The 21529-nt window shown below is 45.7% G+C and overlaps 1 protein-coding gene across 1 annotated transcript; it reads left to right on the forward strand.

Moving 5' to 3' along the window:
- The first annotated feature begins 778 nt into the window (after positions 1-778).
- Positions 779-20294, forward strand: Prosbeta7 (proteasome subunit beta type-4). Its single transcript, XM_077706728.1, has 8 exons — positions 779-923; positions 1429-1635; positions 3009-3092; positions 8672-8734; positions 11665-11746; positions 14936-15055; positions 17928-18016; positions 20227-20294. The coding sequence occupies exons 1-8, from the start codon at positions 817-819 to the stop codon at positions 20237-20239; spliced, it is 765 nt and encodes a 254-aa protein (XP_077562854.1). The 5' UTR covers positions 779-816; the 3' UTR covers positions 20240-20294.
- Positions 20295-21529: the final 1235 nt, after the last annotated feature.

Here is a 21529-nt window from a genome sequence, read left to right on the forward strand (position 1 = left end):
GCATGACTGCCGGGGAATGTACAGCCTTTTCTACATATAGTTGGAGGGACGACTGCTTTCGATTGTACCCGCGGCAGTTCCACTGCCAAATCCTCAGTTCGCGGCTGAATGGCATGTCGAGTCCGTATCTGACCATTGATCCTCTGTCGGTCCTCGCATTGCCATGCGCTTCCTGCGTTTTTCCTGCATCTCGCGTCGAAGTGCCGTTATTGCTGTTTCAGTGTAGCGCCGGTTACCTCCAATTTGCTCGCTCATCTGTCGGAGTTGAGTTTGCACATCTTCTTGATGTTGCTTGGCTTCCTCTTTGAAAGCCTTGAACTCCTGTAAGACAAGTTGGTACACTTCTCCCAGAAGAGGGGATTGTGAGGTATTAGGGAGGTGACTAGGAGTTGACGCAGGGGCAACGGAATCTCTAGGTGGTGACTGCGTGCGGAGTGGTTGGGATTTTGATAGTACCGCCATTTGAGCCAGTCCCTGCTCACCTGACTGATCTGTGCTTTGGCTTGATCCTTGGCCTGAAGAGATTGCTGGATGCCTGAGGACGTCTGCTTCTTTTTCGTGTGCTGCTGCGAAGCTAGCTAAGTTGCAAATTTGGAAGTCGCGCCATTTCGGCTAGACGTGCTCCAAATATGCAATAGAAAAACTGATTGTTTTTGCTAAATTATGAGCGTTACATACCCTAGTACTTGTAATATTGTTATTTCTATGCAATACTTTAGTTTTTAATGTATTTTGCTTATTAATTTAATTTACACCTAAGAGAAAGTGCCATCCTGCACCACAGCGAGGCGCAAATCCAGTTTGGCAAATACAAAGATGGCGTTCGACATGTCTGTGCTGCCGGGAGAAGCTTCCTTTGGTTTTTCGAAATTTCATCCTACGATCCCTGCAACCATGTTTAACGGAACACGACAGCGAACTCAGTAAGCTTGGTTTTGACGCTATAACAATGGACGTTATGCTTGCTCGCGACGGTCGCCGGCCGAGGCGCATTGTGTAGTTCATTGGTCGATGAGTTGACGTTTTTGCGTGAGCTTAACTCAAGCTGAAATAGGAAACAAAGGTATAAAGGTGCATTAACCCCTTTCATTGCATCACTCATTGAGTGAGTTGATCGGCAGTCTACCATATCGTTAATTTTTTCAGCTTTGAGGCGTAACTTTAGTGTGTGTGTGACGGCTTAAACGCTTGCTGCAAATTTAACTGCTCGTGGTGCAGCGAAATTGGTTCTCTAGATTAAGGCCATGTGCTTTTGTTGTAGATTAGCTTAGCTCTAGCTGTTAATTTGGGGCTATTCAGAGTTGGTTGAGTTGGTACACTTGTGGGGGAATTCAAAGCACTCAATCGTAATGTCCCTGTGAGCGAAGCATCTAAGACGGTTCATCTGGTAACTCGCCTTTTTTCTTCCCTCTCTCTCCCCTTCTTTAGGAGCCCGATGACCACTGCCACGTCCGTCCTGGGCATCAAGTTCAACGGTGGAGTCATGATCGCAGCGGACACGCTTGGCTCGTACGGATCGCTAGCCAGGTTCAGAGACTGCCCCCGCATACTGAGGGTCAACGACCAGATCGCAGCCACAGCCAGTGGCGATTACGCCGATTTTCAGTTCCTTAAAAGTGTCATTGAACAGAAAATGTAAGTGATCTCAAGCAAGTTATTTTCACTTTATCGTAAACTGTGCACAGTTCAGACCACACTAGTTACCTGTGTAATGTGCAGGCTAACCAATCATGCAAGCTCATTCTACACGGCATGAATACGCCTGTCATTGAGAATGGCCCTCCTGTGTCAAAATACCGGAAGGCTTTGAGCTAGACTTTTTGTGCAAATCACAAATGAGAGGCTTGAGAACTTGTTTTGCTAAATCGGACATCGAAGTGTTCGCACACATACCGTGTAGTAGACAGGGCGAATTTTGCAGGCACACTTAGTTGCATCACAGTGGTTACACAGAAAAAGGCACGCCGTGAGCTTGGGTGCTCTGCGTGCTTTGACCTACTCTTGGAAAAATTGACATCGGTCTGATGTGTTCAGTGCCAAAAGAAAGAACAATAAAATGTCAGCTATCCACTGCTTTGCTGCCACTGCTGTTAACAGCTTGGCATTGTTGCGGTCATTGCACTGTTTAGGAAGCCACAGGAAGTCGCAATTAATTTAGGTTAAATTGGTAATCTAGGCGTAACCTTGGCATGTTATATTTCAGTGGCAGGTATGCTACTGCAGCTCCAAGTGTGCTAATTCTTATTACAAAGTCTCAGTTATGACTAGGTACGAATTAAGCTATTGCAAAACGTATACGCATGTACACGTATCGCAGTGTTAAATTGGTGCAAATGCAAATACTGCATTGGTGTTCGCTCAAACCGATAGGACTTGCTTAGTGCACAAACACGCTAGGTTCTACTTTCCTTCTAAAAAGGAAAATAATGGGGTGGTATCAAAACTACCGCCCTCCCGAAAGGGGCACTGAAGTAGGTTGTACACATTGGCTAATTACGTTACCAGATCAAAGTCTAGGGCGCATTTGCTTAGCTACATGGGTTATCTTCAGGTTCCCCCCCCCCCCCCGATTTGCACACATTTTTCAATGCGAAAACTGCATGAAAAACATTGCAAAGTTGGCGTGGTGGCTGCGGACAGCACATGTTGTGTTCTCTTCTACCAAAGGTGGGAAATTTTACTGGTAAGTCGAATCGTGCTTGATGCAGTCACAAATGAGACCAACAAATTCACTTGAATGTTCGTTTAATACTCTTTCACACATCACATTTCTGTATTTACCTACCACTAGAAATTCAGCTGTGGGAACCCCGTGCTGGATTCAATATCTCAGGTGCTACTGCAAAGAGTCCCAGTAGTTTTGGGTCATGGAGTGAGAAAGGGCTACTTAGTGTTAGAGCAAGGGCCCTGAAAGATATTTTGCTAAGTTGCTCATTCCTCGTGGAGAGGGCTAAGTGGCAAATAGCCTCGGCCCACTGTAACACTCAAACTCGCCAACTACCTTGCAGGATCACTGAGGAATGTCTCCACGACGGCTTCAGGCTGAAGCCCAAGTCTCTGTACTCCTGGTTGACACGTGTCATGTACAACAGGTGCGTACAACTTCAATTCTGTAGCTTGTGCCAAGCAGTACGAAATTTGTAGGGTTGGGGTCACAGTGTTGTCTTTGTTTTTAAAAAAAAGAAAAGAGTGCTCTCATTAAGTGCCTCGTGTTAGGTATATGTAGGGTTGTTCATTTTTGGGTAAAACCTGATTTTACCCTGTTTTTACACCCCAGAAATGATTCAGAAGAATCGAGCTAAACCTGATTTCACCCTGAATATACAATTTCAAAGTAGCGATCTGCACAATCATGGACTGAAGGTCCACCATTCCCAACCAGTACTTTCTGGAAGCAAGCTCCGGAAACACAGCTTTCGAACTCATTGAGTATTGGTCGCTACCCTAGGCTGGCAAACGCTGCACTGACACCCTGATATCGTTGTGCCTATACACCTCGAGCGCGGCCTGTAGGGGCGCCACTGAAATCCCCCTAGCGGCCCGTTTCGAAAGCAGCCGCGGGAGTCCGCGCCCCGCTCCCTAGTGCCGCCGCTGCTTTTGCGGCACGTTCACGACTGAGATTTACAGTTTGCGGGCGTTTGAAATCCATGTTTATGTGGAGGAGTCACTCGGTTCGCAAATGGGGTGTGTTTATGAGAGTGTAAATGTTTCTGACGCGATCTTAGTGTAGTATATTCGGCCTGTATAAGCGCCAGGTGTGTGTCACAGGCCAGCGTCGCGGAACCGGCGTATGATAGAGCCGATTGTAGTTACACTGACCTGAATTTACTAGCCGTGTCTCCGTAACCACCGGTTCCTTAGATCAGGGGTTCTCAAGCATGTTGGTCTCAGGGAACCCTGCTAAGTTCCGTTAAGTGCCAAGGAACCCCCCCTCCCGCCAGTTTTCATTCCGTTCATGCTACATTAACGTGCAATAAATTCAAAAGCAAGGTAGGGTATCGTTTTTTCCCCGTTGACTTTATGCGAATGCGTACGCTAGCGGCACCTATCTCCAAACAGGAGAAATGTGCATGGGGGTATTATAAGGCCGAGTTTCAAGTGCAATAGTTTAACCATGTGGCCCGTTTTCAGAGTCTGGCTGGCTACAAGCTGCTGGCGAGATTTATTGCGCAGCTCGCGCGTTTCTGTTATGCGCCAAGATGTGCTTACTGACACTCGGGCGTGAGTAGTGGAGGTTCCTTAGATCGATCGCACCTCAAGTTCACCATATAAGACTTTGCGACTGCGGAACCAGGGAATATTTATCAGTGGCTTGCGGAACCCTGAGGAGGGGCCTGCGGAACCCCAAGGTTCCACGGAACCCACTTTGAGAAACCATGCCTTAGATGTTCATGCTACGGCTATACACTACGATTTAAATCTGTTTTGTGCGCTTACATAATCAGCGGAGCACTCATACCTGACTGCACGCCAGTTACGTTTGCCAATATTATACCTTAAATATTGACCACCACCATTTACAAGCCAGTCTGTGTTAATTTCGGGAATATTCAACAAAAGTACGATGGACAATGCATAATTATAGGGATCGGCACACGACAGAGTCGTCTTGTCGTGAGGTGAACGCCCGCAAATGTTCATCTGCTACATATATCCTGTGCGAGCAGCGTGGAGACGGGCTTACAATATAATCCACGTCCGCGACTAAATGCTTCTGCGAAATATGGTCACATGGCGCAGGGAGCTTGCAGAATAAAGCAGAAACTGAAACAGAAGGCGTCACATACCACACTCTTCCAACGACACCTTTCATCGCTTGTTGAACAGCCTACCCTGTATACTCCCAAAAATGCGCCCTCCATACGATCAGCTCTTCGTTGAAGTAGAAAAACAAAAGGAAAGTGAACGCGAAATTTGTGTGTTGGATTACTAAAACGTTCATTGCTTGATTCCGCTCCGAATTTGTACACAGCGTCCCCCCCCCCTCCCTTCCCCCACCGATGTCTCGCGAAATAGCAGTGCATTTCGCGTATAGTTGGTCTAGTCAACCCTACTTGGCTTAAGTTTAGACGGACGTCTTTAGCATGTCAGAAGCTGCACTTTTTTTTTTCATTTCCGTTAGAGCTATGTTTCTTAATTCCGCACTTGCACAGCATTTATTTTTTCATTGTTTCATTGACTTGCCTTGGTTCTTGCTATATGGCGTGTGTGGGCACATATTTAACGATGCACAGGCTTAGGATATACTTAACATTTTCGCATGGTTTATATTCTTATAAAAGGCCACGGTGTAAGATATAGTTTTAGGTGTGGACACAGCAGCCCAAAAATCTGTCAAATAGAGTTGGTGGCGCCGTGGCGCCGCACATGGACCTTTGATTGAAAGGACATCTGGTGGCAGAACTCTCAACTAAGCTTCGAAGCGACCGAGGCTTCAAGTGACTTGAACAACGACTGTCCGAAGCCAGGTGGTTCGCAGGCACCAGCGGCATGTGTAACATTGTTTGAGCTCACCATGTGAGCTCACACCACGCGACCTTAACGCGTAATTTATTGCGTTGTTTAAACAGCTGCGAGATTTCGGGCGTCCTAAGTTCATTAAGACGCGCGCGCAGCTCCTCATAACATTGGGCACCGGCAGTGAGTTTGATAACATCGATTCGTCTCCGCTGCTTTGTGCATGGACTTACCCCAGTTGTGCAACGTCATTTACGACGAAGAAACATCAGCGTACTAGCCGCCAGTTTAATCCATTTCACAAACTGCCTACTTTCCTTGTATGTCGGGGCGTTGTTCGGGCAGCGGACGCTTTCTTTTGCCGCTGCTTGCACGGATTAGCTTGGGGGGCTGTAGCCAATGGTAAAGTCGACGGCACTGCATCGTTTGCGAGCGCGCACCACTTCGACATTTAGTAGTACATCCCCTCAAAGCACCAAAAAGAACGCTTTCGCGCAACCGCACTCTTAGAAAAATGCTGACCGCAAGTAGCATAATTTTCTGCTGGGGATGGCTGCAGAGCACGCATTCATTCGTTTAGGATCGCAGGTAACATTAATTACTGTCACGTTTTCTTGCCATACGTTGCGGTACGTACTCATTGAAACATTTGCACCCCATTTTTTCTTTGCGCAAGCATAAAAAGCGCAGCATAAAATCTCATTTGTGTGAGTGCTGAACGGCTACCCCGGCACACATTTCCTTCGGTTTAGTGTTTTATACCTTCTTTTGATTGTTACCGACTCAAAACACATGCTTAGAGCACGTTGAAACACTGGGGCGAGCGCAAAGGCTTTCGCACGGTTTTCTTCAAATTATCGTCTGCACCCTCGGCCGGCGGAACCAGCCAAGCTAACCAAGCTGCGGCAAGCAGAAATCGAGCAGATGACCGGTTACGGAAGCTGCCGAGAAGGCCCGCCAAGGAGCCGAAGAGATCCGAACACCTCCGAGTGGGCGGCGCTCGGGCAGCTTCTTTTCTCTGCCGCTGGAGGGCGCTGCAATCAACGGTCTCAGCGGCGCCAGTTTGGCGACTTTATCAAAACGAAGAGCACACGTTCGTTTTGTAAGCTGTGTCCTCACCTAATAATATATCTTACACCGTGTAAAAGGCTTAAGTTATTGTCCAAGATTGGGTAACCGCATCCCCGAAACATATTTTTCTGCGACGTATATATTCGAAACGAAGCCGCATTCGTTGTCCACGCTGCAAAATGAAGCCAACCTATCATTGTGCCAGTATCAGGTCTAAACGAGGCGACAGTAGAATTCATTTGTGCCTGATGTTTTGGAGGTGACATGGATGAATATGTTGCTGCCGTCGCTGACGCCCGCAAGAGCGGCGACGAAGCGCGCAGAACCGCGTCCCTGGGTAGCTCTTGCAGGCGATCGCGTACTCTACAAAGACGCAGCTGCTTTTTAATTGACCTAAACGTACTCTTTGCCTATAGACGTCACCATAACGAGTTTTTTTAGGGCGCGTAAAGGTGAAAAGAAGCGAAACAGAACCAAAAGACTGCACGAGCCCCTCTCAGCCACGCAGCGCAAATCCCATCAACGCCGCAGAGAAGCAGCGGCAGGCGGCGGAGCGATCGCGAAGCTCGAGGCGTATAAGATGGAAGCTGTGATGTCGAAAGAAATTTTTCCCAGATGAGATACGCTCAAAGATCGGACAGGTGTTGAATGGAAACAGACATGTTGCAGATGCAATGATAATGTGCGTAAACAAGGATGTGTAAAAAATCAAATACCAGCCTATTGTGAATAAAATTGTTCACTTCTTATAAGTTATCAATGCTGTTTACTGTCATCATTATTAATCCATTTCCAAATAAACGCTAAAGTTCGGAGAGTATTTGCTAGAAAACCCTGATATAGCCCCCGATCACCAGCTTAAAACAAATACAGGTTTTAAGGTTTAATGCTTTAAGAGTTAAGAAGTGCATGATACCTATTGATAAAATAAACTTACCGTATCACTTAGTGCATCGGTAAATTGAACCCGAAAAAACCCGAATTTCAGAATAGCTTTGCAAAAAAACACGATTTCTCCCCGAGTGGGTCAGGGAACAAACGCGTGTCAAGGACATATTAGTAGAAATTAACAAGAAGAAATGGGCGTGGCCAGGGCATGTAATGTGAAGGCAAGATAATCGGTCATTTAAGGGTAACAGAGTAGGCAAGTGTGGCACGGGGCGGTAGGAAGTTAGGTGGGCAGATGAAATCAAGAAGTTTGTGGGGATAAATTTGTCGCAGTTAGCACAGGACCGGGATAATTGGAGATCTATGGGAGAGGCCTTTGCCCTGCAGTGGGCGTAGACAGGCTGCTGCTGCTCATGATGATCCATGATAGTGGCCGATAAACAAGATAACCAAATGGCCTGGTCTGTGCGATGGTAGGAGGCCTGGTCTGCAGACTGTCCTTAGTTTTAAGTCACTGCTCGGATATAATCATCATCGACGTCATGAAAACACGGTTTAGCGGGAGAATTGAAATTTTGATAAAATGTTTACTTTCTCAGTAAATAAAGCATCGTTTGCTGCCAGACAAGCACTGAGGGCCCTGTAAAACACTAAATCTTTCGAATAAAACAAACTTGTATTTTGTCTGCAGGGCCCCTTTAAGCTTCTTCCTTATAACGGGAGATTGCTGTTAAATTCCTCCGAATTTTAGTTTTTTATAAGTTTCATGATTTTGGGGACATTGCTATTAATTAAAGGTTCATTTTCTCCCCATCCCCAGCACACCCAGGTTTTCTCTTTTTTTATTTTTTTTTTGGTCCCCAAAACAGTGGTTTAGTTTTTAAGGTCTTGCAATGACCTTGCTTAATCTTGCATCCTCAGATGAATCTCATGGAGGGCAAAACTGTTGGAAAAAGCACTTTTCATCCCATGCGTACAAATGCTCCAGACTACATCTTATGCTGCTTTTGAACTTTTCTGGTGTATTTAGCCAGAAGCATAGACTGTACTTTTGACTGTACTTCAAAGATTTAATTTCCTTGTACAAAGATAACCAGACTTTGCCTGCAGTCACCGCACACAAAAAATAATCTTGCATCAAAAACATCTGTCATGCCGGCATTTGTCAAGCAGCAAATATCTTTTGTTCTTTGTATCTTCATTGGGTCCAACGTCTGCCGATGGTTTAAAAAGAGATTGTTCTTACTGTGTCCAGGCGAAGCAAGTTTGACCCACTCTGGAATACTTACATCATTGCTGGCCTTCAAGATGGGGTTCCGTGAGTATTTTCTTTTGCTTTTGCTATTGCGTTGTGCGCAAGTGAAAAACATCATGTACATATTCATGGCCTAGTAGAATTGCATGTTACCAAATAAACCAGACTATAGGTCGAGCCGTTACACAGGTTGGCCCCTTGGAAAAAGCTGACAACGCATTTTACTGAAAATCGCACCAGAGTTGTTGTTTCAATTATCTCCGGTCCTCGTCTGTCATGGGCACTCCCGTCCGCTCTAGTCACATGTCAAAGCTGTGTGAACTTTTTTGAAATGGCAACACCTTTGCGCTACATACAATTGATGCACTTAAAACCTAGAACATTTGAATTCACCTCACAGTCCTTGGCACATGAGCTGAATTGCTTTGCAGCGGATGGCCTGCTATGTGACCAACGGCAATATCACGCGAAACTGTAGACAGAAGCCCTCCGTTTAACTCTCTGGCTTGCTGTGTGCCACATGGCATCCGCAATATTGTTTCTTTCAAGGGTGGCACCATTACAACTTCAGCATTTAAATCGGGCATTATTGAATGGTTTTCTCAGACACGCCAAAGCATGTTTACCTGCTATCACTTGTGTGTGAACAAATGGTTGATATTTACCGTGAAGTAGGAGGAAGCAGAAGTTTTTAAATTTGAGATATCATCAATCAAACCACATTGTGAGCCAATGTGATTTCACTGCAGGAGACGGTGAGGCCTAACTATGCCATCACACACACACACACAAAAAAAGAAGTTGCACATTTAAATTGTTGACCCTTCGATGTGCTAGTGGGGACATGGGTTGTAGGATTTCTTTCAGCAACTTTGCAAGTCTTTCAGCTTGGCGGAAAAATTTTTATTCTTATCTGTCACAGACAAGGAACAGTTGTCCTTATCGTTGCCTGTGCCCAAATAGCAACGTTGCAAGCATTGAGCAGGGGCAGTCCAACGTAGCTATAACGCAACAAATGAGCCGTCTGGACCATGCAAGGCGTGCCTAACTGTTCCCAGTGTTACGATAATAGGCCACTCTATTTCCAAACTTGGGCCCAAATGTCAGCATTTTCAGTGTTGTTTTTCAGTTGAGGCGCATTTAAAAAAACGGGAGAGGGGCCCTTTCCCTCACATGACATTGTCACGCTACAACGTGAAAGACAGCACATTCGCCTCTCCCTCTCCCGTCCCCTTTATACTGAATGTTCAGAGTTGGTCATTGGCACAACCAACGGAGCAAGAATATATAGGAGGGGAAACTGCCCATTGCGACAAGTGTGGGCGAGCGACCCGATGATGTCACAATGAAAACCAAGGCGGACTGCCAAGCTTCGTTCGTAGCTGCGGCAGTGAAGGAGAGGGTAGCGGCACTTTGATGGACGAACTGATAGCGGCCGCACTTCTTTCCGTGGCTGCGCAGTGAAAGGCCGATAGCGGCGGCCACGCAATTTCTTCACCCACGGCAGACGCCGCTAGCTTAACCTATGCCAAGCACTTGCGACACTATCTGGCCACGCTAGGGTGCCTCATTTCCCCTCCTGTCTTTATTCTTGCTCCGTGGTACAACCCTTACACGACAGTGCATCATACCCGATTTTAAAGGCATGCCACTAAGACTGCATAGGTGTACAGTGTGTATGAGTGGGTGGGTGGGTATGCATGCATGTGTGCAGTTGTGCACTTGCAGATTTGCTGCACGAAACCTGGCCGTTATGGAAAGCAGCAGCGCCGTGAACAAGTGTCACCGGGAGGGTAAATAACGGGTGGTTAGCTTGAGCGGCTGAGAAGAACGGACTCGGAGAGAGGGGCAAGTTGAACGTGCAAAATGGTTACCTCATACCGAAAACCCCTACACAAACAAAAGCTACAAACAAGGTGTCACAAAACCAAATGAACGAGCTCGTAAGCAGGTAGTACAGTTGAACCTCGTTATAGCAAACACTGATATAGCGAATTATCAGCTATAGTGAAATAAATGCAAACTTTGGTTGGTCACGCTTTATTTCAGTGACACTTACTCTTTCATAACAAAACTGAAACCGTGAGAGCCGCGGGCGATATCGGATAGAATGAAGAAATATTTGACCAGGAGGCTGAGAAGCTACTTGGGAAAAAAAAAACCTTGTAGTCCGAAACTGCAGAAGTATAAGTTCGTGGACACTGTGGAAAACTTCATCCTGCTCAGTGCTGTGAGCAGCCATTAGACGAAGATCACAGCCTTCATCAAATAAATAGGGACACAGGCCTAGTTCATCAAGTGAACTTTGTCCTGTTGTAATTTCACATACTCATTTCTCGGTTCAAAAAATGCATTTTTTTTTTTTATAAAATATTTTTACGCAAGCCGGGTTGTCTATTCATTATAGCAGATTTTTACCTCTACTCTTACAGTGAGTATCGGTTACAACAAACTAATTTGCTTGCTGTCTTGATACTACTTCACTATAATGAGGTTTGACTGTACTAATAAACCTGAAGAACAAACTAAATGCAACCTTACTAAAGTATTTATGAAGATATTCAAATTTAAAGGTACAAATAAAGATGCCAGTAAAGCTATTTAAAAGGTGGGCCTGCCCCAGTCATTGGCATCCACATAGCATTGTGCGTGTGGGATGCTGCGCAATTGGCCTGCTTCTTCTTCCTTCCTTTTCTTGGGACAAAATTAGTCTTGTTCTGTATAACCTTCTTTTGACCCTCTGCTCTTCACATGGGCTTCTCGTGCCCTTTGGACATCACCCTGTGCACTGTTAGTGACACATGCCTGTTCACCAAGCACCTCCATTTGGGCTTCATATTGCGAAATCCTGACCTCACCTGACTTCAGTGAACACATCAAGTGGAAACACATTAAGTGCATGCAATGAAAATTAACAAATTTTGTCGTCGTTGTATTGGTAATGCCAAAGTTTTTGACTACTACAGAATGGTGTTTCTTTCTGTGAAACCCAGGTTCTTGGGCCAAGTTGACATGCTGGGCATGGCATTTGAGAGCACCACTCTGGCTACTGGCTACGGAGCCTACATTGCTCAGGTAAACATTACATCCTTTCTTTCCTTTTAAACATGGCTTTACAAAAAAAAAAGGCTTCTATGATGTAATGGCTACAAACCTGAAGCAAAGTGGGACCAAAGCAAGCTGCCTTACCCCATATGTTTGGTTTGCTTGAAAGTTTAGTGTACCCTTTCACCAATCCACAAAGTGTGTTGTTTGTGCTCTGTGTTTTGTTTGAAACTACAGTGAGTAAATTTGACGTGTTCTGTAGTAGTTCTTGACCACTCTGAAAAATGCATTGGCTTTTGGCTTCGTCCTAGTAAACTGCCTTTTTGGGGTTGTTCGTGGTGCACAGGTATGGAAAAGAACAGCACAGCCAAATAAAACGTGTCCTTTGCAGCACACTGTTTTTTTCTGTAATGGGCCTTAGGCAGACCACAAAGTGAAAATTTTTATTTTTCGGAAAAAAGCTTGTGCTAGAGATCTCTGCAATTAAAAATTGTTAAAGCTCGTAATGTTCCAATTTAAAGTGTGGGTGGCTCCTAATAATAACAAACAGTGGCCATGAACATTAAGCCCCTGCACGGACTTTCCATCGTGGGATCACCTGCATTCACTTTTTCCATCTATTCCTACGGTAGCTTTGTCTAAAAGTATATCTCGGCCTGTCTTCCGCCAGCTGAGCTGGACTAAAGGCATGTTCCCACTTCTGATGGGCGATGATGCAGCTGTGTTTAGCGGAAATGTTCCTCGTCCTGTAAGCCTTTTTTCCAGTTTCCAACATCGGCACCCAAATATCGTGTCACACTATCGTGAGAAGAACAGGTAGAAATCACTCAAAAACACATTATACTAACCTGAAAAGGATCCTAAGCATTGCAAGTTGTGGGAGGAGCCCAAAATAACAACACTGGGTAGACTCTTTTCTACATGTTATTGCCAGCAAAAATGCACGCGTTCACTTTCGTGGCACAACACTGCCGTCGCAGGCCGTAAAGTTTGCTCCTTTTCATAGGCGCAAAAGTTCTGGCGCTTTTGGACTCCACAGTGTGCCGACAGGGCTACAAAATGGCTGCAAGTCAGCCAACCGTCCCACTACCCATCTAAATACCTACGAAAATTGCTTGCTTTTACGGTTAAAACACGTTTTTGCACACTGATGAGTCCCACACTATTCGTTTGTTCGTAAATGGGTACACCAAACCCACTGACCAAACGCCCAGAGTGCCTGGAAGGTCGCAGTGTCGGTGGTGGATTGTTGCTATTTGCAATGCCAGAAGTAAGCTAGCATTTGGTTTCCTGCTACGTCAGCAGACTCTGTGTCTGTGATTGGCTAACTGGTTTGGTTTGCGATGCCATAGTGTGACCAGGAAATTTAATCTGAGAGGGATCGGCTGCGCCGTCGCAAAGCTACAAAAAGCAATGGCCGGCTCATTACTTTGTGACAGCAAACGTCGCGTGACGTCTGCAATTCACAAGTGGGAACACAGCCACAATGAAACCCACCGTTCCAAAATGTACAATAGTGAAGCGAAGAAATGGCCTAGCACTGCTTAGGTACTCTTGAGAAAGGTTGTTCTCTGCAATTTTTAACCTGTCAAAGTATGAAGGTTGTATGTGGAGCTTGATAAATAACTGTCCGAAAGCCAACAGCAAGGCCTGATTGAGTAAAGTGCAAAAGGTCAACGCCACGATTGATACGGGCAGTGGTCCCCGAAGAAAAGCTATGAGAAACAAACCGCGGGGTGGGCAAGTTGTGCGGAGTTTTCTTAAGAGACTGCCTGTGCTTGTTTTACCCTAATCACTTCTACAGAAGGCATTCAGAGCTTGAATACCTTGAATAGAAGGCCATATTCTTCTTGCCACAGCATGATGACACATATGGCAGCACATTGTCTAGCTCAAAATCCTCTTTGGATAGTTGTGTGGCTTTAAGAACATTGATTGCATCGTTTTTATGGTTGGGTTACCAGTAAGCATAGTTTGAACAGACTGAAATCTATGATAAAGCAAGCGACCGAGTTGGTCAAGAGGTCACGAAGGCCAGTGCGTTCGATGACCTAAATTGGCAGCCCCTCTCGCTGCCCTGATCTCAGGCAGGGCTGATCTGCTCACAAAGTTGAAGCTTTGCACAATTGCTGGCCATTCGGAAAGTTCCATAAAGCTTTTGTTGCGGATTCTGAGGACTCGATAAACGATGCATGCCTGTCTCAATTGTCCTTTGCCAGGAAAAGCATGTTATACTAAAACAATTTCTAAGGGGAGGCAAAAGCTGAAAATAAACGGAATCTCACTGGAGAACATTGTCAGGTGCTCACGCTACCTTTATATGGGGGTGAAGAGGGGGTATAGATAACCAGACGGACTCCTTGAGGAAACTTTGGGCTCAGTTTTCTGGTCTTGTGTTTTTCCACCAGCTAGAAAGATGTATGGTTTCGTTTTCATGTTATTTGCCTAACATTCAGTTTTATAATACTTAGCGGGCTGGAATTTTGCAGGAGAGGAAACTAGATTCGTCTTCCTCTTTGTTTTCTTTCTTTCTTTTTCTGGAAGCTTGTTTTTATTTACGTATTTTGGGGGTAGGGGAGCTGAAAAATACATAATGGCTGTTTCTTGGGTCTCTTTTTTTTTTTTTTTTTTAACACTTTAAATTTTACCCAGAGGTTTCTGTAATGTCTTGCAGTGAACATTGCTAGGACCATGTCAGTCATAACAATGGGTAAAACATTCGCTTAGTGGACTTCGAGTTCTTTGTCTGTGTAATGAAAGCTTGAAACAATCAAAGCATAACTATACTCGGGTGCAAGTTAAGGAGAGCAATAGCTTGTGTAGGGTATCACTCCGCCGAAGCAACAGACCCGGATGTCAATGCGCGAGCGCGTTTTGAAACGAGATTGCACTTGATGTGCAACATTGTCTTCTTTTTGACACCTAGTTTTTTTTTTGTCGTCTCTGCCAGAATTTATAACCAGGTGAAGCGCAAGAAATCACGGAAACGACTCGTGTTATGTTCAAAATACTCACAGTAAGGCACTTTTTGCACCGCGCAGAGTAGCAGCCCACTGCGGTGATTAGGTGCAGGGGCAACTTTTGTTGTCGTTCTTTTAGGTTGTCCCTGAGTATAGCCATGTTGTGGGGAACTTGTTTTGTCATGTGCCTCTGCAAGCTCTTGCTTCCGTTTGGGTACGTTCTCTCCTAACCTGGTTGCTTGCTGTTGCGACCTCACAGCCGCTCCTGCGTGATGCCTATGAGAAGAAAGCTGGCCAGCTAACCAAGGAAGAGGCCCACAAACTGCTAGCTGGCTGCCTGGAAGTCCTGTACTACAGGGATGCCCGCTCCTTCGACAGGGCAAGTGTCGAGAGGGGCGCAGGGTTGCACAGCCCGTGTGCACGCATACTTAAAGGCCGAGGGGCGCAGAGTTGCACAGCCCATGTGCACGCATACTTAAAAGGCCAACTGCACTCAAAATTTCGGCCTCTTGAAAACACTATTTCCATATAGTCTGCTGAAAAAGAGAAATACAACAGCTGAAGTACGCGTGTGGACGCCACAAGCAGTCAGCAAAAATCTGTAATTTTGAAACCGAAATCAAGGAGAGTGCAGCCATTCAAATGATGTTGCAGCCGTCCGGCGAGCTGCCAGACGGTCAGCAACTCAGGAGCAAGCCTGCTTGCAAGCTCTATACGCGCGCACGGGGCAGTAAATGGGTGAAGCGTTCGCAGCAGAGCTCGATTGGTTTTCCAGCTGCGTGGCTGGCCAGAGGAAGAAGCCCTGGACGGCCGGAGTTTCACAGGCACGTCATGGCTGCTTACGCGATCCACTGGCAGGTGCAGCGTGGTCTGCAACTGAGCTTTTTAAAATGCTTCTGACTGAATAACAAGGCGTTTCACGGGGCTACCTCTAGTGTCCCAGCTGATTTGGGGGGTACTTACTACACATTAAAAATAAATTTTTGTCGAGGTGAAATTTGAGTGCAGTTGGCCTTCAATACAGCCTTGTGCAATCTGCCCTTCCTAATTGTAAACGCACATTTTTAAAGGAACCCCTAGTGATCTTGTCGTGCGCTTAGTGTGCAACTATTCCGACTACAGTAAAACATCGTTATAAGAGGCATTTGAATGAAAACAGTTTGGTTGATTTTCCTATGTTTCCCATGTTAGCAACATTGCTTACAGGAGACGTTGGTTACAAGAGACATGTTTCCCGGGTCCCTTGAGAGTCTCTTGTAATGAAGTTTTACTGTAACATAATCCTACATTTCCCTAGTGATCTTGTCGTGCGCTTAGTGTGCAACTATTCCGACTACAGTAAAACATCATTATAAGAGGCATTTGAATGAAAACAGTTTGGTTGATTTTCCTATGTTTCCCATGTTAGCAACATTGCTTACAGGAGACGTTGGTTACAAGAGACATGTTTCCCGGGTCCCTTGAGAGTCTCTTGTAATGAAGTTTTACTGTAACATAATCCTACATTTCGCTGTTTAGCAGATGTTCAAGAAGCTTATTTGTATTGAACTTCCACCCCCCAAAAGATTAGAAAACACCGCGTCTCATTTGTGACCACGTCAAGAATTTCCACAATGACGTCACCTTGGTTTTCACTTGTTGATACTTCACCCTGGAGACTTTTGAGCGTGTGGTCACTGCATTCGTTGCCAAAGATGGGCAGGAAGGTGGTGCGAGGGAAACTAAACTGCTCCTCTGAATGCAAGTTTTGTTGGGGGAGGTGCATGTACGTCGTCGGAAAGGCTCTGGTAGACTTTGTACATTAAGCTGGCAGACTGATTAGAAAATGTTTAAACTTTAGCAAAACTGAAAAATGCCCTCTAAAAAGGACCATTAAGCAACATACAGCTTTGCTCTATTAGAAAGATAGATTTGGGAGTTAGCTCACTACAATGTTGTTCAGTGGGGAACCATTGCTGCTTTCAATGGGGAATTAAAGGAGTGCTGACACAAAATTTTTATGTTTGCTTTTTCATCGATACTGAAAGGTACAGAGATCCTGAAACAGCACTTCAAATACTTGTGTGTGCAGTGATTAATTACCTACGATGGCCTGAAAATCATCACTACTTCGCTTTCCCTTGCTTAAAGCTTAGTGTGTGCTTACGATCGAGGTCTCTCTCTCTCTCGCTCTCTCTCTCTCTCTCTCTCTCTCTCTCTCTCTCTCTCTCTCTCTCTCTCTCTCTCTCTCTCTCTCTCTCTCTCTCTCTCTCTCTCTCTCACACACACACACACACACACATTGATAAATCATTGCGAATTGTTACTCGGTGTGTCTCATTAGAAATGAGCTCAATTAATAGATACAATAGCTTTTTTTTTTTTTTAACCCCCCGATTTGGTTGTGACAGGCTTACGTAATTCTGTCTGCAAACAAACAATGTGCTTCTCAAATTCGAGAACTGAAGCGTTCGCAAGCAATGTAGACGGTAATGTGAATTTCACAAGTGCAGGTATCCATTTCACTGAAATTACAAATAGAAATGCACCACGTAGTATGTAGTTTCAGTCAGCTGTAGTCATCGTAAATTTTCTTTCACGAAAAGGCAAATAAACTTTCACATCAGCTCATTTCTTTTAAAATCATCTGAAATGTGAGGCGGGTGGAAAGTTGTACTGCAATTCAGGATAACAGAAACATTACTGAATGTTCTGGCATAGAGTTGCGCGCACTCATGCACGTACTGAAACTTACTCCATCTTGAGATTTCCCCTAAATCTGTTCGATTAACATACTGAACTTGAATGTGCACTCTGTTTGCACAAAGTGTTTGGATGCAGTAAGCCAGGCTGTTTATTCGCGAGTGGATCTCACTTTATTTGGCTCCAAAATTCGCACTACATTGCACAATAGTAACAGTGGTTGTGTTGACTTATACACAACTACTGCAAGCATCTCTTGTTGCGTTTTGCTTTGCATAAAGTTATTAAAATCTGCTTTAGCCAGCTTGTGCTAGCTAGGGATAATTTTTGATGGGGTACCAGGCAAAGAACTAGCTTTTCTTGTTGGGAGCAAAAACAGTCCTTAAATACAGGAACACAAGCTCGTAAGTAGGAGAGCCCCGTACGATGTGGCCGGTTAGCATGGTAGCTGTGACATCTTGTGTTCTCGTGGCTCAGGAGTGCGTGCCGAGGTGGTGACGCCCTTAGATGTCTATCAACTTGTGCGCTCTGCTGTCCTGGTGCTTATTTTTCACCTGGTTGACGTGCAGTACCAAGTGGGCACAGTGACGGCGGAAGGTGTGACCATCGAAGGACCCATCAAGGTCACCTCCGACTGGCAGATGGCGCACATGGTCAAGTGAGTGGCACTCTTTTAGCACCGCCCTTTGCTTATCTGCGCAGGCTATCACTGATGGGGGCACTGAGAGCCACTTAGTTGTTCTAATGGTTGAGCTGCATCGTGCAAGTGCTTTAGGTTGAGTTTTGGCGTTACAATGTGCAGCAGCTGGCCGACCGTGGATTGGAGCCAATTTTTTCACTTGGTTTGTGTTGCAACGTGTAAAGTGGCCTATGGTGAGGAGTGTGGTGAGCTCACCTTTTCCTGTTGCAATTCCTGGGTAGACCCTAAAACAGCAGGTTGCGTTAGGACTTTTCAGTATCAGTTATAGAAATCAACTTTGTCACGGAGCTGATACCTGAATCTAGTCCTATTTTTGACCTGGGCAAGTCACGAAAATGCTTCAGCATGCGAGGTTTTGTGCTGATAATAATAAATCTCAGGTTCTTAGATTCGTTGCAGCCCTATGAGACAAACTTCACTTTGGCCTGTTGGACTCCCGATTTGAGAATGGAAATTTGTATCTTCAACTGAGTTTTCAAACATAGATAACGCCTTCTATTGATGTGAAAGAAACCTTAATGACCCTGTGGATGTTTGCCGGGCGCACCGGTCTAGTAAACATGACCTAAATCAAGTGGTCCGTGTGCAGGGTAGACACGCGTTGTGATTGAACCCCATCCTCCCACTGGTTTATTCCCCTCCACTTCCCCCACATGAGGCGTTCAACCTCTACCTTCTGAATAAATTCATTCATTTATTCATTCAGCTAGGTTTTACATGTTTTGCATCATCTGCACTTTGCAGCGCGTTCTGGGCCTGCAGCAGTGTTGTTTTTAATGAGTCATTAACAAATGACAAATGAGTGATTAACAAGCGACAGTCAGTCATGCTGCAGAAAAGGCATTTTAGGGGAAAATGTTTGTGCCAGAAGGCAACGTGGTGCACTGATGACACCAAAACACTGTGCAGTAGATTGTGGATAGACAGTATGTACATTAAAGGGACCCTGCAACACTTACCATCGATTACTCGGAATGTATTTTGGGGTAAAGTAAGTAAAGTAAGTGGGGTAAAGCAATCTCCTCCCGCAAGAATTGTGAAAATTCGTTCACTATCACCGAAACTACGCGCGATGAAAAATCGCACATAAATGTTCCCTCTCAACTCAACCGTGGACAACGCGACGAAAGCTGCGCGCTCTCTCCCGGAGAGGGGGGCGGTGCGCGACGTTCTGTTCGGCGGCCTTCGATATGTCACAGGCCGGGGAGTTTCGTCCTTTTCCCCGCAATGTGGACGGGTCTATTTCCGGTCTGGTGCCACAAAAGAGCAGGCATGGCTGCCTGCTCGCAAGCAAGTGCTCAGGCTGGTAGGGCGTTTTTGGAGCAATAAACGTTTGTTGTTGAGTGAGCTCGTTGAAAGTGGAATATTTAGTCCTTCACTTAAGTTCCGCGCGCACTCAAAACAAAAGAAACACCAAAAGCATGCGGACAGGTTCAGACATAGAAGAGGTTCATACACAGCACCGACGACGGCTGATCGTCACAGGAAATGCCAGAATTTAGCCGCGAAGTTGACCAGCGACAGCCAATAGGACAGCCGGGACAGCCATGGCCCGATTAACATCGCAGAGGCCATGCCAGGGGTGCATAATGAGGAGAATTGAAGAGAGAGCAGTTGGTTTTTCCGCGTCTTTCACGGCGATTTGCGAGCTTACTGCTTCACATGCACGTGTAATATTTGGCTGGGGTGTTCCTGGAAGTCTAATGTAAACGTCACGCAGGTTTACTTGCACTGCACGAAGAGTGTTGCAGGGTCCCATTAATGCTACTGCTTCATGGCAACGTTGTTTCTGTGCCTTCTCTGCTGGTTAAAAAAAATGTACCAACCCAAGCATGAGCCGCAGGAATGAAAAAGGTAATTATATTCTGTCTCTAGCTGCATAGGTAGGGTAGTAACTGCTTAATTAATCGAGCCACACACGCAGTTGGAGGTGGGCAGGCTGGAACTGTGCAGATTATCATGGTCTGCTCTCTGGCTGGCACGGGGAGATATGGGCTGCCAAGTGAGGGCATCTGAGGGACGTATGATGACCAGGGCTTTGCTTTACCTTCAACGCAGCAGAGACTCCCATGTTTTGCATCTCGCTACCGAAATATGTTTTGCATACAGGAGTTCTGCCATCTGTGATCGTAATTGAAATTGTGTGTGCCTTTTCTCTCGTGTTCCAGGGGCTACGAATGAAATGGTCTGGCTCGTCAAGCTCTCGGCGTAATAAACACTTTCTTTTCAGCCCCCATGCTGTCGTTAATCATGCTTGCAGTCCAGTAGGCAATGTCCAGTGAAAATTTCAGCCTCTTGAAAGCGCTTATTTCATATAGTCTGTCTGAAAAGGTATGGGAGACTGAAGAAATGGACGGCTGAAATTTGTGCAAGCGTGCCAGGAGCAATCACTGAAAATTGGCTATTTTGAAACTGAAATTTAGAAAGAAAAAGGTGGCCATTACAGCCAGGTGGAAGTAACATTGCAGCCTGACGGGAGCTTGGGTGAAAGCGTGTACACAATCTAGGCACGTGGCAGCTCTGGGAAAAGCACGTGCAGTGGATCTCAACTGCAACTAATCTTACCGACCCCCAAGCCTACTTGAAGTGCTTATAAGTGATTGACGAGGGAGGCATTGCGCAGAACTACCGGTGGTATTTCTGTTGCCTTAGTGGTACCTATTGCACAATCAAATTGAAGTTGAAGTTTCGCTGCAGCTCTAGATTCACCAGCCCGACAGAAATCTGTAGCCACTGGTATACTTTGTAGCCGTTCTTGCTTTGTGCCAACCAACAGCATGTTTGGGACGCAGTACCTTACCAACTTTTCCTCGAAATTCTGGGCCATCTCCACTAACCTGGGGAGGAGGGAAGCATGCAGTGTATGAGTGTATTCTTGGCACCTTGGTTTTTTTGCCTACGGAGGTGAAACCGCTGGAGGGTAGAGGTATAAAACTTTGCTGTAGAAGTCTCGTGTCTTTGAGGAACAAAGTGTTCTAGCTCGAGGCGTTGGAAAAAAAGTGTCCCGGTGTCTTCTTTTCGTACGCGTTTTTCTTGCGGAGATGAAACGTCCTAGCATGAGGCGTTTGAGAACGAGTGTCCCGGTGTTTTACCACCGTGACTACATGATGCTATGACGACATGAGACACGGACAGTCCGAGCCCCTGGGGGCTTCGTCCCTGAAAACTTGCCATAGCTTAATAGTGTGTACTGCTAGCATATGTCGCGACAGCAAGCATCTGGTAAAAGGTATACCGTATTTTCCGGTCTATAAGTCACACCTTTGTATAAGTCGCACCCCCCTCAAAATGACAGTTTTTCCGAAAAAAAACGTATATAAGTCGCACCGGTGTACAAGACGCACTTGTTAATTAGGTAAACTCAGTGTGAACCAAATCGTTAGAAAGAGCGGCGAAAGTACATGGTTGCGGCGGCCGCCGCCTATGAACGCATCGCCCGGTAAAGCGGGATTCACACGACGGAGAAACCCT

Source organism: Haemaphysalis longicornis, unplaced genomic scaffold, assembly GCF_048455015.1.
Source record: "Haemaphysalis longicornis isolate Haplotype H1 unplaced genomic scaffold, Haemaphysalis longicornis Haplotype H1 scaffold_4, whole genome shotgun sequence".
Lineage (NCBI taxonomy): Eukaryota > Metazoa > Arthropoda > Arachnida > Ixodida > Ixodidae > Haemaphysalis > Haemaphysalis longicornis.